At 35.8% G+C, this 18,488-nt stretch overlaps 1 protein-coding gene across 2 annotated transcripts in view; it reads left to right on the top strand.

Moving 5' to 3' along the window:
• The window catches only part of RABGAP1L (RAB GTPase activating protein 1 like), a 741,235-nt gene that overhangs the window by 190,448 nt on the left and 532,299 nt on the right, over positions 1–18,488 (top strand). For both annotated transcript variants that reach the window (XM_061381704.1, XM_061381705.1), the window contains exon 12: positions 18,272–18,365. In XM_061381704.1, the coding sequence (XP_061237688.1) occupies positions 18,272–18,365 (94 nt within the window). The remainder of the gene's footprint in view (positions 1–18,271; positions 18,366–18,488) is intronic.

Below are 18,488 nucleotides of genomic sequence, written 5' to 3' on the forward strand. Positions count from 1 at the left end.
GTTGTTGACAAATGATGACTCAAATGTAATAGAAAAACCCCCAAGTGAATTTGAGATAAACTTATAATAGCATGTTCTATTTTCCCTTGCAAATACTATTGATATATTTGTCATTTCAATTTAACCATACACATGAATCAACTAAAATGGGTTTTGACTGAGATAATCATTTATTTAATCAAATCTTTAAGACATTTAAATAAATTAACAGTGTGACTGAAAAATTTTCTGTGTAAAGCTAATCATTGATTTATGATTTGGGAAGATAATCATCTTTGTATTACTTAAAAAACAAATACAAAAATACACGAAATTTTTTCTCTCTTTTTCATATTTAAAAATTTTAAATAAATGTAAAACAGACTCCTATTGCCCACCAATACTAATTCTCAAGAGAAATCATTTAAAGAGTTTATGTATTCGTTTCTAAAAGGAACATTGTGTATATCATGTTTGGCAACTCTATTTTCTTTTATTAAACAATGTCTTATGAACACTTCATTAAACCGTTTTTCACTATTTAAAGTTCCATAGTATTTTGTGGCATGGGTATAGCATAACTTACTTTTCCATTTCTCTTTTGAAGGTTCTAAAAGCAATTACCATTTTTATTTTTTGCTATTACAGCTGTTATAAAGAATAGTCTTCTTTGTATATACTCTGAAGCACAATCTGGTTTTTGATAGGTAATGCTAAATTGTTTTCTAGAAAGACTGCAAATGTTTTCCCCTTCCAATAGTGTATCTGAGCACCCTTCACCTCTTCCCTTCACCAACGGGAGATATTATTGGTTTTAAAATATTTGCCATTCTTACTGGCATCTCATTTTGTTTACATTTCCCTGATTATACATGAAGTTGAGCATGTCTTATATGCTTGTTAGGCTAATAGATTTGAATTTTGTTAGCACCTATGTGGTTGTTAAATCTAATATAAACTGCTTTTTTTGTCAAAGATTTAGTATTTCATAATACCTGTAGTCAGATTCTCAAAATCTTGTTTGGTTTATGTGCCTGCATATTTGTCTAAAGGGAAATGGGAAAGAAAGTAAGCATTATTATTGTGGTAGTTACATCAGGGGAGAGTCATGGAAAACTATTGCTTCTTTCACACCCACTCCTTTTGCATTTTTATCTGTTAAGAGGTGTATATTGTTTTGGGATCCCATCAAACTATGGATATACGGATCAAAACCACTCTATTTGAAGGGAAAGAATTTTTGCTTTCCCTTTGGATTCTGTCCCTGCCAGATGTTTATTGAGTGTCTATACTCTGTCGGGACTGTGGTCACTTCAGCTGACGTCATCTTTGTATCTTAATACTTTTGACAAACTGAAGTGTCTCCTGATTATACTAGAGATCATTCTCCAGAACATTTAAATTTCTTCAGTCAGTTGAAGCATGATGAGGATGTCTTCATCTAACACAAATACATTTTGATATGGTCTGTTACCACCACAGCAGGTAAAGCAAGTGCTATCACCCCCTTCTCCTGCCCTCAATCTTTTTCTCCAGCATCAGGGTCTTTTACAATGAGTTGTCTCTTCTCATCAGGTGAACAAAGTATTGAAGCTTCAGCATCAGTCCTTCAGTGAATAGCAGGGTTGATTTCCTTTAGGATTGACTGGTTTGATCTCCTTGCTGTCCAAGGGACTCTCAAGAGTCTTCTCCAGCACCACAGTTTGAAAGCATCAGTTATTTGGTGCTCAGGCTTCTTTATGATCCAACTCTCACATCCATACACAACTGCTGGAAAAACCGTAACTTTGACTCTACAGACCTTTGTTGGCAAAGTAGAACGTCCTTAACACTTGGTAGGTAGACTGGTCTTTGGAAACAGATTGAGTAACCAATTCACAAGGCAGTTAATTCTGTTTTCTAGTTACTAATAATAATGAGCGATCAATGCAAAGAAACAAAGAAAAACAATAGAATGGGAAAGACTAGAGATCTCTTCAAGAAAATTAGAGATACCAAGGGAACACTTCATGCAAAGATGGGCTCAGTAAAGGACAGAAATGGTAAGGACCCAACAGAAGCAGAAGATATTAAGAAGAGGTGGCAAGAATACACAGAAGAACTGTACAAAAAAGATCTTCACAACCCAGATAATCACGATGGTGTGATCACTCACCTAGAGCCAGACATCCTGGAATGGGAAGTCAAGTGGGCCTTAGGAAGCATCACTATGAACAAAGCTGGTGGAGGTGATGGAATTCCAGTTGAGCTATTTCAAATCCTGAAAGATGATGCCATGAAAGTGCTGCACTGAGACCCTGAGATTAAGTGACAGTGGCCGGACCAGAATGTGATCTGATTACTTTATAATTGCATTTGTAAACAGTTAACTCCTTTAAGTGAAACAAGACTGAGAGTTTATTAACTATTTGTAGAAAGCTTATGGAACTAATTCATATGCCATTTTCTTTAGCAGCAGTTAGTATCTGAAAAGAAAGGACTTAATTTTTCAGTTGGAGAAATTATGGCTTTTGTTACACCAGGGGGTGTGGTGTTTTAATGCTTTGAATATGGCATTGGGAGTTGAGTGACTCAGATCCCTTATAATGACAGGAGGAAAGCTGAGCTTTCTGAAAACGTAATGTTAAAAATTTCACCCTGCCTTGAATATTTGGATTCGAGTAAATATTTGTAAAGTGTATGTCAGCAGATCTATGTAATACAGTACTATTAGTGTTTTCATTACACTGTAAATAGAGATAGGCAAATTACTCAATAAAAATTCTAAGTTACCCATTTGAATACATTAAAATTTTTTTAGTAATATTTAAATAATAAAACAGAAGTTTGGCTTTAGATAATTAAAGCTTTAATTTTTCCTTTCTCTTTTTACAAAAACCACAGATTTTACATCAGAGAAATAAGGGTATTAGATTTTTTATGTCTCTTCAGAATTGCCCAGCTATAACCTGCTTAATAGTCCTCCTAATCATCTCTCTTCTCATACCTTTATGACTCTCTAGTGTTAGTTTTCTCTTCCTTGCTTCTGTCATTCTCAATCTTTGCTCTGTCGTGCTTATCTTTCCTTTTCAGTTTCTATTCTTTCATCCTTCTTGCATCCTAAGTTGCTTCAGTTGTATCTGACTCTTTGGGACCCTATGGACCAGACTTCTCTGTCTATGGGATTCTCCAGGTAGGAATACTGGAGTGGGTTGCCATTTCCTTCTCCAGGGAATAGTCCCAACTCAGGTCAGGGATTGAACCCGCATCTCTTTTGTCTTCTGCACTGGCAGGTGGATTCTTGACCACTAGTGCCACCTGGGAAGCCCAGTGTGATTTTTTAGCAGTAAGTTTTCAGAAAGCTCCAGTTGGTAAAGAATTTGCCTGCAATGCAGTAGATCTGGTTTCGATCCATAGGTTGGGAAGATCCTCTGGAGAAGGGAAAGGCTACCCACTCCAGTATTCTGGCCTGGAGGATTCCATGGACTGTATAGTCCATGGGGTCACAAAGAGTCGGACATAGGTGTATGACTTGCACTTTCACTTTTCAGAAAGCTCAGCTTTCTTCCAGGCATTATAAGAGATCTGGGTCACTCAACTCCCAATGCCCTATTGATCCTTCTCATATTCAGTTATATTTAGAGCTTGCTATAATCTAGGCATATATTAAGTGCTGTATCAAATGCTTAAGATCCATTCCTGTCTTCCTGGAGCTTACAGTCTAGAGATGGAAAGAGATATGTAAAATAAATGCAAGATATTAAAGGTACAGACACTCAGATAAAGACAAGTTAGTTGAATTCTAAGAGAATTTGGATACTTCTTGAAGACTTTGTACCTATGATCATTTCCAAAGTAAGATTTCTGTTGAGTATTTATGTCATGTTATGGTTAAGGGATTAAAACTTCATAATTTAAGAAATCTTGAGCTTCATTCTTACTACTTTTTTTTGAAAATAGTGTGCTGTTTTGCATAAGTAGAATAATATGCCTTAATCATAGAATGATGCAACAAATTTCCATTTCTTTCACTATGACTATCAACTGGATTTTAAGGGCAGAGATGCAGAGACTTTGTAGCTTGATTTTAATGAAGTGACTGACCTTCACGTGAGTCACATTTTGTATGTTGGCCTTTATTACATTTTTTTTTAGGAAAAGAAATATAATTATAAATATAAATATACACATAATATACTTATAAAAGAATTAACTTGTCAGTTCCTATGTGATGCTTTCAAATTCAATTAATATATGTAGATCAGTAATTCTCAATATATAGAAGTGCCTTGTTACTTTAGAAGTGTATGTTCTAAGTTGAGAATTCACTGTGTTGAAAAAAAATTCATGAGAATGGGCTACATACATGAATGATACAGAGGTAGAAAGAATTGCAAACCACTGATCATGGAAAATCACCTGTTCTGAGATTCAGTGGCCCTCAGTCCAAGTGGCAATACATGGAAGACTCTGACTTCTACAGTGCAGTTTCATTTTCCTGCTCATTCACCTAAAAAGTATACAGAGCAGCTGATCTTCTCTTCACAATGCAAACCACAGGTACATTTGGCACTTGCTGATGATGTCTGTTTTGAAGAGTCTGTACTATAGACTGAAAAATGTAGATAATTGATATTCAGGATGTTCCCTCTAAAGAAAACTAATAATTTATTTTTAAAAGTTTTTCAAGTGTGATTCCTGGATCAGTTGCAATGGTTAGAAAGCCATCTATAACTCAGATTTGTTTTTGGTAATTTTTATCAAAGTTGTAAAAGTTTAATAAACTTTTAGTGGGCACCCACAGCTCTGCTCATTGCTGTGGACACAAAAATAAGATGTGACTATTACCACTGAGGAGCTTATAGTCTGGTTGAAGAAAAAGACCCATAAATAGATAATTTTAGTAAAATGCAGTAAATTCAGTACAGTCATCCCTGGGTGTCTGGGAGGGATTGGTTACAGGACTACCTGTTGATACCAAAATCATTAGATGCTCAGGTACCCTTACAGATGGTCCATGATTGTTTGCATCTATGGATGCAGATCCTACGGATCAGGTGGGCCAACTTTCGTAAGATGAGAACAGGGCATAATGTGAGCTGACTAAAAGGAACTTGGTTTGGCCTGAAAATTCAGGGAAGACATTTTGAAAATTATGCCTCTGAGTTCAGTCTTGATTAATGCTATTATTTAGCTGGAAATGTTTGGACACTACCATAAGGGAACCCTTCCAAGCAGAGGAAAACTTGAGGTGATGGGAAACCACATTTTGTATGCAATAAAATATACATTCTTCATCTGTAAGGGTGGGAAATGAGATTAGAGAGAATACAGAGGTTGAATAATGGAGGGCCTTTTACGTCATGCCAATTTTGTATTTTCTGATTTAATCAAAGATTGGTGTAAGAGATATTTTACAGTTGTGTTAAAAGTGTCTTTTTGGAAATGATTTATTTTATTCAGGGTATTTTTTGTGTAAAAGATTTAGGCGATAAATTGGTTACACAGTTTAGGAAAATGTATGTCTATTAGTCATGTAACCCTTAATTTTTTTTCCATATTTGTGCTGCCCCCTTCCTCACCCTTTATTTTGAGCAGGGTAAGGCTTAGTTTTTCATTTACCTATTGCTTTAGCTTAAGTGTTCTGATCTAAGGCATGTTTCCTACCCTATTCCAACCACTGACTTTTCTGTTCCTGTTTCTGTTATAGCTCATATTCTGCTTTCCTCTCGTGTGTCTGTGTCCAAGTACTTATTTTTTCCTAGAACATAAATTCCTCAAAGTTAGGAGGCATGTCTTTTTCATCTTCTTAAGTTTGGTCATGTAGTGAGTACTTAGTAAATATTTGAATGAATGAATAGGTAATCAATTTTTGCTTCATTTTACTTGCACTATTTTTAACTTCTGTCTAAAATTAATTTTTTTGGTAGATGAATAGAGTAGATATGAATGGTATGGTATGCAAATGTACTAGAGGTATGGGCTTCATGTATCTAATCTCTAAAATCATCAGTTTCTTAATGCGTGAAGAGGACACGGTATACTAATAGCTACCATTTATTGAACGTTTAGAATATTCTAAGTGTTTAAAGCTTTCTCTCTAATCGACCTTTCTTAGTGTTATTGTGTATGTTATTCTTTGTTTGAAAGGTACTTTGATCAAAACTTCTGCTGGCTGCATTTTCCTTATCATTTAGATCTCTGTTCAGGCTCAAGTATTACTCCTTCAGATAATCTTATAGCTGAAGTAGGCCCTTTCCTCTCTCTCTTAATTTTTCCTGGAAGTGATTTTGTTATATACTGAGGTAGTGTTAGTCTTTCCATCATCATGCTCTAATGGCACTTCGTACGCACCACTGTTAGTAATTTTTAAAATGCTTTCTTATAAATATGGTCTTTTAAATTAATTTCTGTCACCTTCTAGAGTGTGAGTTCCTAAGGGGCAGATGGTGTTTTATTATTTTTGGAGCTCCCAATGCCTACCATGTATCAAGTGTTAGGTAAATATTGTTTAACGAGTGGGAATTTCTTAGAAATATTCGATTCAGAGACAAGAAAACGTATTCTTGTTTTTAAAATCTGTTAATGGAAGTTATAATTGGTAATATAGGGGTTGATAAATGTGCAGGAAAAGAGTTAACATAACAAACTTTAGACTTCTGTCCTTAGAAGAGCCTGTTTGCAAGGTTGGCCTTTGGCTGTTATTGGTAAACTTAGATTTTAGGAGGGTTGCCACATTCCCTAACTGAGAAGAGTGATTAACTGTGCCTGAATTGTTTGTACTACAGTATGGTTTATCCTGAACACCTGCTTTTCTTCTGGCTTCTGAAATTTTGGTACATGCTCAGCATAGGGTACTTATGACCAGCCTCAGAAAAAACTTCAGGCACAGAGTCTCTGATGGGCTTCCCTGGTAGATAGTGTTTAACACATGGTGTCACAGCTCATTACTGGAGGGATTGAGTGTGCTTCCCTGGTGGCTCAGATGGTAAAGAATCCACCTGCGATGTGGGAAACCTGGGTTCAGTCCCTGGGTTGGGAAGATTCCCTGGAGGAGGGCATGGCAACCCACTCTAGTAGCCTTGCCTGGAGAATCCCCATGGACAAAGGATCCTGGCGGGCTACAGTTCATGGGGTCAAAAAGAGTTGGACACAGCTGAATGACTAAGCACTGAGCACCTGGAGAGGATTCCACTGGGAGAGGACTCCTGAAAGTTTCTGCTTCCTTTCTGCTAGACTTCACCCAGTGTGCCTTTTCCCTTTGCTGATTTTTCTTTGTATCCTTTCACTGTCACTAGTAAATCATGTGTTGCAAGTAACTATATGCTGATTTCTGTGAGTCCTCCTAGGGAATCATTGACCCTGGAGTTGATCTTGAAAACCTCTGAAATAATAGGATAGATAAATTTTTTATACTTCTAATTGGGAAGAAGATAGTAGATGATAAATAAATAAGAAAAATGTAAAGAACTAATGATGTTTGATTGGTTTGGGTAGCTGCTTTAGATTAGGTGGTCAGCAAAAATTCCTCTGAGGAGGTGACATTTAAATTGAGATCTGAATGACAAGAGAAAGTCAGCCATTGGAGGATACGAAAGGGCATTTCAGGAGGGAGGAAGGTGGTACAGAGTCTCAGACATGAAAGTATGCCTGATGATTTTGAAGAAGTGAAAGGGAGGACAGATGACCAAAGGGCAGGGGACAAGCAACTTAGTAGTATAACAGATATGGACGGGTAGCCAGGGAGACATCATGTTACTTTCTGTAAGCCACAGTGAGGGCTTTCTCTTTTTGAAGACTTTGAAGGGTTGTAAGCTGGAGAGACAAAGATTTGGTTCATGATTTCAAAATGCCACAGCAGCTGGATACATGTAGAATGGAGTTTAGTAGAGCATGGATAGAATCAGGAAGATCATTTGTGAGACCCTCATTGTAAGATCTGTCAAAATGTTAGAGGTTAGTTAGAGTTATATTTGGAAAGGGAGAGAAGTAGATAGATTTGAGATAACATATTGGAGGTGGTGTGCACAGGGTTGGGTAATTAAATGTAGGTGATCAGGGTAAAAGAACAACTTGTAGATTTTCAGTTTGAGCAACTGGATAGATAGTGATATCATTTATGAAAACACCGAAGAGGAACCAGTCCAACCAGTCCATCTTAAAGGAGATCAGTCCGGGGTGTTCATTGGAAGGACTGATGCTGAAGCTGAAACTCTAATACTTTGCTCACCTGATGTGAAGAACTGACTCATTTGAAAAGATCCTGATGCTGGGAAAGATTAAAGGCAGGAGGAGAAAGGGATGGCAGAGGATGAGATGGTTGGATGGCATCACTGACTCAATGGACATGAGTTTGAGTAAACTCCGGGAGTTGGCTATGGACAGGGAGGCCTGGCAAGCTGCATTCCATGGGGTTGCAAAGAGTCGGATATGACTGAGTGACTGAACTGAACTGAGCTGAAGAGGGATAGGAAATCAGGCAAATAAAAGTATTTGTTGTCTTTGGAGAAATGTATACTTAGGTCTTCTGTCCATTTTTTGATTAGGTTGTTTGTTTTTTTGCTAATGAGCAGCATGGTCTGTTTGTAAATTCTGAAGACTAGTCTCTTGTTGGTTGCATCATTTGCAAATATTTTCTCCCATTCTGTCAGTTGTCTTTTCATTCTGTCTATGGTTTCCTTTGACATGCAAACCCTTTAGAGTTTAACTAGTTCCTATTTATTTTTGTTTTTATTTCCACTACTCTAGGAGATGGCTCAGAAAAGATATTGCTGCAATTTATGATGTCAAAGAGCATTTTGCCTATGTTTTCCTTTAAGAGTTTTATAGTATCTGGTCTTATGTTTATGTTTCATAACCATTTTGAGTTTATTTTTGTGCATGGTGTTAAAGAATGTTCTAATTTCATTTTTTAAATATATAGATGTCCAGTTTTCCCAGCACCATTTATTGAAGAGACTTTTCTTTCTCCATTGTATAGTCTGCCTCCTTTGTCATGAATTAACTGAACATGGGTGTGTAGGTTTATTTCTGGGCTTTATATCCTGTCCCATTGATTTGTATTTCTGTTTTTGCGCCAGCACCATAATGTTTTGATGACTGTAGCTTTGTAGTATAGTCTGAAGTCAAAGAGCCTGATTCTTCTAGGTCTTATTTTCTTTCTTAATATTGCTTTGACTGTCTGTGGTCTTTTGTGTCTCTATAGAAATGTTGCCAGCCAAATCGCCCAGTACTTTGATAGGGAGGAATACAGTGATGACTGTAACACAGTTTCTGACAAAAGTGAGTAAGTTAGTCTAGAAAGGAAGGCAGACAAGTATTCAGGACGTCACAGGAAGATGTGTGATCATGGGCCACACAGAATGTTAGCAGGCCCAACAGGTGGAACTTAAATTCCAAACCTTGAGTTTTTCTCAAAAGTCCATTATTTACTATTGTTTTCACAAATATTTTTTTCCAACTTTTGAATTTTAAAATCCTTGTCTGTATGAGATCATCTGTACCGAAGTGGGTTGCCGTGCCCTCCTCCCGGGGATCTTCCCAACCCAGGAATCGAACCCAGGTCTCCTGCATTGCAGGCGGATTCTTTACCATCTGAACCACCAGGGAAGCCCATATTAAAAGCTAACCCAAGTCTATTTTTGTCAGTTTCTGCTTTTCCCCATATTGTGTTCTATACTTGGCAATCTCTTCATATACTTAATATGCTTTCTCTTAAAGAGAACCATTTCTTCCAGATTTTGTCACCTCTCCTTATTTTGGTTACACTTATCCATTTCTCTTTCTCCCTCCGTCCTTCTCTTCCTCTCCTCATACATACACACAGAGAGACACATGTGTGTATATATGTATACACTCAGGTATGTGTTTATAAGTGTGCACATATATATGTTATATATATTTATATACACACACATATATACAGATAGATGGATGGATAGTTATTCAGTCTTCATCTCTGTCTGGTTATCTAATTTTCTCAGTAACTGAACTGAATTTATATTCTGAATTATAGTCTCTCAGCGGAATATATAAACCCAGCTGCAGGCATGAACCTAATTTCACTGTTACTTCAACTGCCTGATTTCATATGGCTTCTTTTTTTTTTTTTAATTTTATTTTATTTTTAAACTTTACATAATTGTATTAGTTTTGCCAAATATCAAAATGAATCCACCACAGGTATACATGTGTTCCCCATCCTGAACCCTCCTCCCTCCTCCCTCCCCATACCATCCCTCTGTGTCATCCCAGTGCACTAGCCCTAAGCGTCCAGTATCGTGCATCGAACCTGGATTGGCAACTCGTTTCTTACATGATATTTTACATGTTTCAATGCCATTCTCCCAAATCTTCCCACCCTCTCCCTCTCCCACAGAGTCCATAAGACTGTTCTATACATCAGTGTCTCTTTTGCTGTCTTGTACACAGGGTTATTGTTACTATCTTTCTAAATTCCATATATATGCGTTAGTATACTGTATTGGTGTTTTTCCTTCTGGCTTACTTCACTCTGTATAATAGGCTCCAGTTTCATCCACCTCATTAGAACTGATTCAAATGTATTCTTTTTAATGGCTGAGTAATACTCCATTGTGTATATGTACCACTGCTTTCTTTATCCATTCATCTGCTGATGGGCATCTAGGTTGCTTCCATGTCCTGGCTATTATAAACAGTGCTGCGATGAACATTGGGGTACACGTGTCTCTTTCCCTTCTGGTTTCCTCAGTGTGTATGCCCAGCAGTGGGATTGCTGGATCATAAGGCAGTTCTATTTCCAGTTTTTGAAGGACTCTCCACACTGTTCTCCATAGTGGCTGTACTAGTTTGCATTCCCACCAACAGTGTAAGAGGGTTCCCTTTTCTCCACACCCTCTCCAGCATTTATTATTTGTAGACTTTTGGATTGCAGCCATTCTGACTGGTGTGAAATGGTACCTCATAGTGGTTTTGATTTGCATTTCTCTGATAATGAGTGATGTTGAGCATCTTTTCATGTGTTTGTTAGCCATCTGTATGTCTTCTTTGGAGAAATGTCTATTTAGTTCTTTGGCTCATTTTTTTGATTGGGTCATTTATTTTTCTGGAGTTGAGCTGTAGGAGTTGCTTGTATATTTTCGAGATTAGTTATTTGTCAGTTGCTTCATTTGCTTCTTTGGCTAGTTTTGTGGGCATTTCCCCTTCCTTTCTTATTTATTTGTGAGTATTTTCTCTTTCAGTTACACTCTTGGTTGAAGAGGGTCGTCTGCTCAGAGGACTCTTGAGTATGTTGTATACCACATGGTAGATGTCAGTGAGTTCTTTTTCTACCATAAGTTAGATTTGACCTAGCCTGATGAATTCTTTCTTGTCTTGCTACCCTTTGTTTCTAATGATCTCTAACTCTTGCTTAATTTTTCCCTCTAATTGAATAGCTGCCTTAAAAAAGTCATTCTTTGAATGTGTTTTAAAACAATTTTTTATTAAATCGTATGTTCTTTTTAAAAAATCTGCCAGATGCTATTTTCCTCTTTTACCACCTCAGTTTATTTTGCAAAGGGTCATAGATAATACATTCAGATAGACATTACTCAAATTTCTTATTCTAGGACTATGCTAACCTCTACAAATACATTAAGTTTTATACACTAAATATCTACAGTTTTTTGTATGTCACTCATACATACATACATACAGTTTTAAAAATCGGAAAATGTAAGTAAAATTGAAATGCATATCCAAAGAACTGAAATTCAAAGTGTAAATACATAACTGAATAAATTCTAAGTCATTAATATCCCAGAAAAATGTAAAATGTAACAGTTTGTTTAACATTGTTAATTGTCCTTCATGTCAGGTGTATTGGTTGCCCTAGTTCTCTTGAGTGTGGTTGACAGGTTTCAGCAAATAATGATACATTTTTATTAATCACTTACGCTTAAGAACTACAGGTATTATTAATTTTAAACTTGTAATTAGATTTAGAATGACAGTGATGATAATTAAGTTGGAAAGAAGCAAGCAATTTGTGGTCTCTACCTTGAATCTTTTCTCTATCGTAAATCAACTTGCTTTGGACAGTGGGAAATGTTAGAACATTTCAGAAACTAAGGAATGTATTTTCTTTTACATTAATGATTTACATTTGCATATAAGCTTCTATGTAAAACAAGTATATTCTGACTCTGTGATGTGAAAAGTGAGAGATTATATTATATTCAAAGTCATTAAAATGTGGCTCTAGCGTTTGGCCATCAAAATGACATTCTTTACAACTAATTAATCAATGTGGCAGTAGTGGTAAAGAATCCACATGCCAGTGCAGAAGACAAAAGAGACGTGGGTTTGATTCTTGGGTTGGGAATATCCCTTGGAGAAGGAGATGGTGACCCACTCCAGTATTCTTGCCTGGAGAATTCCATGGACAGAGGAGCCTGGTGGATTACAGTCCATAGGGTCTCAAAAAGTTGGACATGACCCAAGTGACTTAGCAGGCAACAGACAATCAAAATGAACCACTTTTTTACTACTCCAGGTTGGTAGGTGTCCTTTTACAGACCTGTTTCTACCCATTTTGCACAGTTAGTAAAATTTTCAGTATCTTTCTCCCCAGTGTGTTTAGAAGAAAGTTTTTAGCAACCTGTGATTGCCTGTATTTCTTTCAACAAATATTTATTACTTATTAAGAAAGACTAAAATTAAGGGGAAAAATATCTGAAAATCCTCAGTAGCCACATTTTATCTGTGCATACTTTTCAGCTTTGTATTTTATGAGTAATTCTTTAGTAGAAAAGAAAATGAGATTTTTGTGCTTATTTGTCCCTAATTTTGTTATTTATTTTTAACTTTATTTGAAAAAAAGTATATTGTATATCTGTGTCTGTACTTTTTTTCCTTTTATGATGTTTGTTGACACTAGTTCTCAAAATTTCCTTTTATGATTAGGATGAAAAACATCACTAATAGAAACACAATTCTTTTTCAAAGCAGGGAATGGTGCCAAAGTTAAGAAACTAAATTATTTTGATCGCGGCATCATACATATTTATTTTGTTTGATCTAAAAATTTACATCAATTATAATTTCTTTTGGCATTGTACAGTTGGTTTCTGCTCTCTGCATACTAGAAATCCGTGGATAAGACAGAACAAACCTGAAATCCTTTTTAAGTTACTTTTAAGTGCTTTGAAGGTAGGCAACTAAGGGCTCAATAACAATAAGAATAAAAATGATAGCTACACTTGAGTGCTGTTGTATGCCAGGCACCCTGTGTAGCACTTCAAATACATTTTCATTTAATTTTTACAACGCTACCTGATTGATATTATTTGCATTTCACTGATGTTTAAAGAAAGTAGTAGTCCTACAGTCTGAATCCAGTGACATCTGAAATGCTCTTCATGGTCCTGCTTTCTAAAGGACACCAGTAACTGCAGGGAAATTGAAATTGATGAGGAAAATGTTCATGATAAGGAAGTGAAATTATGCATATTAAGAAGAGTCTCTACCAAATCCTGCTGTGTAAGTTAAGCAGAGTCTGTCAGAGACCTCTCCTAAAGTTACGCTTTATAGAGGAAGATGAAACTATTACCTACAAATTCCCTCAACTAACTCTCTTAACATTGTCATATTTCTCCAAAGCCTCCCATGCAGTCAAAATAGGAATTATCCTCCTCTTCAATCAGTACTCTGAAACCTGGGCAATTTCTTGTCTTTACAGAAAAATTGCCTGATTTCTCATCTTTCTTGCTCCAGGGTTTTCCTTCCCAATTGCCTTATATGTATGAAGGTATTCTCAAAATAAAGCAGCAACAAAATAATCCTTCCATTCATTCCACAGTCCAGTGTTATGTGCTGAAGTTTACTATATAAAGGCAAATAAGATACAATCCCAGCCCTGGCAGAGCTTGGACTTCAAGAGAAGGACATGAATGTTACAGATATTAAATATATGACTAAATAATGTAAACAGGCATGGTTTTTAAAAAATTTATTATTTTTGACTGCACTGGGTCTTCATTGCTGCACATAGACTTTTACTAGTCACAGTGAGTGAGGGCTACTTTCTAATTGCTGTGCACTGGCTCCTCATTGTGGTGGCTTCTCTTGTTGGGTTCCAGGGCAGGCAGGATTCAGTAGTTGGTGGTGTGTGGGCTTAATTGCCCCACTGCATGGGAAATCTTGAGCAGGGATTGAACCCACGTTCTTTGCATTGGCAGGCAAATTCCTAAACCACTGAACCACCAGGGAGTCCAACAGGCATGTTTTCATGGAAGTCTTAAAGATATTGTAGGAGTCTGTTTTGTTCGTTTGTTTACTCAGTCACTCAGTCATGTCCAACTCTTTGTGACCCTTTGGACGATAGCCAACCAGGCTCCTCTGTCCATGGGATTGCCCAGACAAGAATACTGGAGCAGATTGCCATTTCCTTCTCCAGGGGATCTTCCTAACCCAGAGAACAAACCCCCATCTCCTGGGTCTCTTGCATTGCATGTGGATTCTTTACCCGTTGAGCCTTTGGGGAAGCCCCCTAACTTACTTGACTAAATCCTACTTTTCATCCAAATATTTGGCTCCCGGCCTTCTGTTGTCTCTACCTTAATTGTTCATCAGGGGTCTGGTTTTACTTCAGTGTGCCCATTTTCTTTCCTTCTCCTTGGAGTTCTCCATTGCTAATCTAGTTGCTTACAGTTCTGATTTCCTTTTTTGGTGCACAATAACTTGGGAGAGTGTCAAGAAGACAAGACATTGTTGTTATCATTCATGGTTTTATGACATAGCAGTAGGGGTTTGTAATAATAAAATAGGTTTTTGTTTCATATAGCACAGGGGTCATTTAAAAAATTAAAATCCTTTCCCTGTGCTTTTTATAGTTATACATAACTTATTTTAAAAGATAAAAGTATTACAGTAATATAAAACTTAGAACTGAAAGATGTATTCCCTGAATATTTATTGAATGCCTACTATGTGATAAGATACTGTCAGTTATTGAAACGTAATTGCTGTTAATAGTTTGGTGTCTATTCTTACAGCTATTTTTAAAGATCTTTGTAATCATATAAGGAATAATATTTACTAAAATAAAACCATACTTAAGATTACTCTTTTATTTCTTTTTATCACCATATATTTTGGATGATTTTCATGTTAGCCTATAAAGATTCACCAATTCTTTTAAACTGCTAGATAGTATTCTTTTGACTGGATAGACCATAATTTAGTTAATAAAACTCCTGTTGATAGATTCCTGATAGTTTTCAGTTTCTTATTTTCACAAACAATGATACAATTAAAATAGTTTTCCATATTTTTTTTTTTGCATATCTGTTTCTGGATCATAAATTTCTAGAAGTGAAGTTACTAGACCAAATGGTATATGCATTTTAGAATCTTAATAAATTAAAGATTGCTTGTTTAAGTATCAACCTTCCTGTTTCCTGTTTTATCAGCACCAGATATTATTACTCTTTATACTGTCTGCCAGTCTAATTGATGAATATGTTTCATTGTTTTAATTTGCATTGAAAAATTATTAATGAGATAGGGCTTTCTTTTTTAGCTAGTTGTATTTTATGTATTTTGCCCTGTACTGTGTTCATGTCCTTGGCCCAATGTTCTGTTGGACTGCTCTTTATTTTGATATGTTACGCAAAATAGTCCGTCATATGTTAGATTTTTTTTTTTGCTAAATATGTACTGTAAATATAGTTTTAAAAAAATATATACTGTACCTTACTTCATAGAAGTTTTAAAATTATAGGTAGTCATATTTCTTATTCTCTTTTAAAGCATCTTGGTTTTGTTTCATGCTTAGGGATTCCTTTCACAGCAAGAATAATGAGTCCAAAAGATTCTCAATATCAGTAGTACCTTTTGAGTTTTTTAATATTCAAGGTTAGTGATGTCCATCGGTGTTTGTTTCCTTGTTTCTTTTATTGTGTTCTTAGATTTTGATCTCCCAACTTAGCAGGTACAACTTCATCAAATAATTTGGCACTTTGGTGTATTATTATTTACTGTGTGGCAACTTAGAGTATAATGTGGGATCATCTTGGACCCTGCTTAATTGAATATCAACTTATAAATGCTTATGTTTGGTACTAATTAATAAGAAGGGTGACCGGAAGTCTGTTTGCCTGAGATAGTGTAAGTTTAACCTGTTTTCTAGTGTAATTTTTAATAGTGTCCCTTTTCACTGCTAATGTTAAACAAACAAAACCAGCCAGTTATTTTACCAGCAGAATAAGTTTATTATGTAATAGGAGAGAATTGCAATTTGAAACAAGCAAACAACAGTAAATGATAGGCGTATCTGGAGATTGGAGGAGAGGGGCTTGCTTTTATAGCGAAAAGGAGGAAATTGGGGAGGGCTACAGGGGTTCTTCACTGACAGTAGGTGGCTAGCAGCTTGACCTTGCTGGGTTGGGAGGAAATCTTCCTTCCTGTTAGTGCCTGTAAGCTGCCACGAATGATACATGTGTGAGAATTGCCCCTTCAGGGTTTCCTGACTTCATTTTAAATGAGATTTCCTTTATTCATTTTCATATTACTCTCAGAAGTGCCTAATTTTAGTTAAAAAATTATAAGGACTATAAAGCATAGTTTTTCATGTTAGGCTATTTTACTCTTAAGGCTTCAGTTGTTTCTGTTTACTGTATTCCTCCAATACTTAGTAATACTTCATTTGCTCTAGCTTTAAAAGAAACAGAACCTCTCACTTCTATGTGAGGTATTTCTAGAGCAGTGATGTTAGCATATAACCTCTTAACCTTCATTACCAATGTCCAGAATAATACTTGCTTTTAGAATAAAATGTCCATCATCGTTCTTGTTGATCTGATGTTGTCCTAAAGATGATGAAGCATTTGTTTGTGTGTATGTATATAGTTTGTTTATATTTTGCTAAATATGTAATAAAATCTTTTCAGGTGCATATAAGCACATCTTTTAAACCTCACCAAATAAGTCTTTATTTATCACATTAATTTTTGGTGTTGAATATATCCACTGGTATGAACGAGTTTCTGCTTGGATCGCTGGATTTGTCGCGTGCTAAGCAATATTGTTTTTAGCACAGATCCCTGTGAGATTCACTTAATGCCAATCCCTATTATACTGTAAGAGCATTGGTGAAACCTTGGTACTTGCTATCAGCCAGACAGATTTTTATCCAGCCTATTTTATCATTCAATCTGTACTTCTCCAGCCTTTTCTTAGGTAGCACTGTGTCAAAAGCTTTGGTATAATGTAGGTGAATTGTGCCCACTACATTTCCTTTCTCTACCAGGTCTGTTACCATTCAAAAGATTTATAGAATTTAGAGTTAACTTATTTTCACTACTGATTGTAAACTATAACTCAAGCTGTCTTATTCTTTCTAAAACTGTTACTTTATATTTTGCGATGTTTTATGAAGTTGTCATTTTAAAACATGAAAGTTTCATCTCCAGGAGACACTGGAGACATGGATTTGATCCTTGGGTTGAGAAAGGTCCCCTAGAGCAGGAAATGGCAACCCACCTTAGTATGCTTGTCTGTAGAATCCCATGGACAGTCAAAAATAACTTGTACTTTTCAATATGTCTTAAAAAATTTTTTTTAGATTTCTGGTTGTGTATTTGTATCATAAATGTTTCTCAGTGTTATATATTGATATATATGTCTGATTCTTTAGTATTTATTTTTCATCAAATATTAATATTAGTAACTATAATATAAAATGTATAAATGATTTTAATAAAATATAAGGGCTTCCCAGGTGATGCAGTGGTAAAGAATCTGCCTGCAATGTGGGAGACACTGAAGATGTGGATTTGATCCCTGGGTTGAGAAAGATAGCCTGGAGCAGGAAATGGCAAGCCACTCTAGTATGCTTGTCTGTAGAATCCCACGGACAGCAGAGCCTGGTGGCCCTCAGTCCATAGGGTCTCAAAGAGTAGGACACAACTGAGCGACTGAATACACACACACAATATTTGAGAATACTAAACTGATGAATAGAACACTAAATAGGAATTTCTAACCATGTTACCATTAGCTTTTAAATTTTACTTCCTTTGGGTAAAGATATTTGTTTATAGGTGTTTTCAGTTTCATACCATGTAAACTGTGGACAAGAATTTTAATAAAAACTTTGTGCTTTGAAAATATTTATTTTGGCACTGAAATAATACATATTATTGAAGTTTATACTGTTATTTTTGCAGTGGTGTAATATAAGCAGAAGTATTTGTTTTATTAGAAACAGTCATGCTTCTTGTTTTATAACACATAAAAATAGAATGTACTATATAATATAATCTTTGTTGTTCTTGTGTTTCTTCTGCAGAGAGTGATAATGAACTCTCAAGTGGAACAGGTGATGTGTCTAAGGATTGTCCTGAGAAGATCCTATATTCTTGGGGAGAATTGCTAGGAAGATGGTAAAAATTTATTTTTCTTACTGAAAATTTCATATTTACATGATTGTAAATCTGTTGTATTAATTAAAAAACTGTTTATGTATCTTTATATTGAGATAACTTAGGGAGTAAATATAGCTAGTC

This window comes from Bos javanicus, chromosome 16 (assembly GCF_032452875.1).
Source record: "Bos javanicus breed banteng chromosome 16, ARS-OSU_banteng_1.0, whole genome shotgun sequence".
Lineage (NCBI taxonomy): Eukaryota > Metazoa > Chordata > Mammalia > Artiodactyla > Bovidae > Bos > Bos javanicus.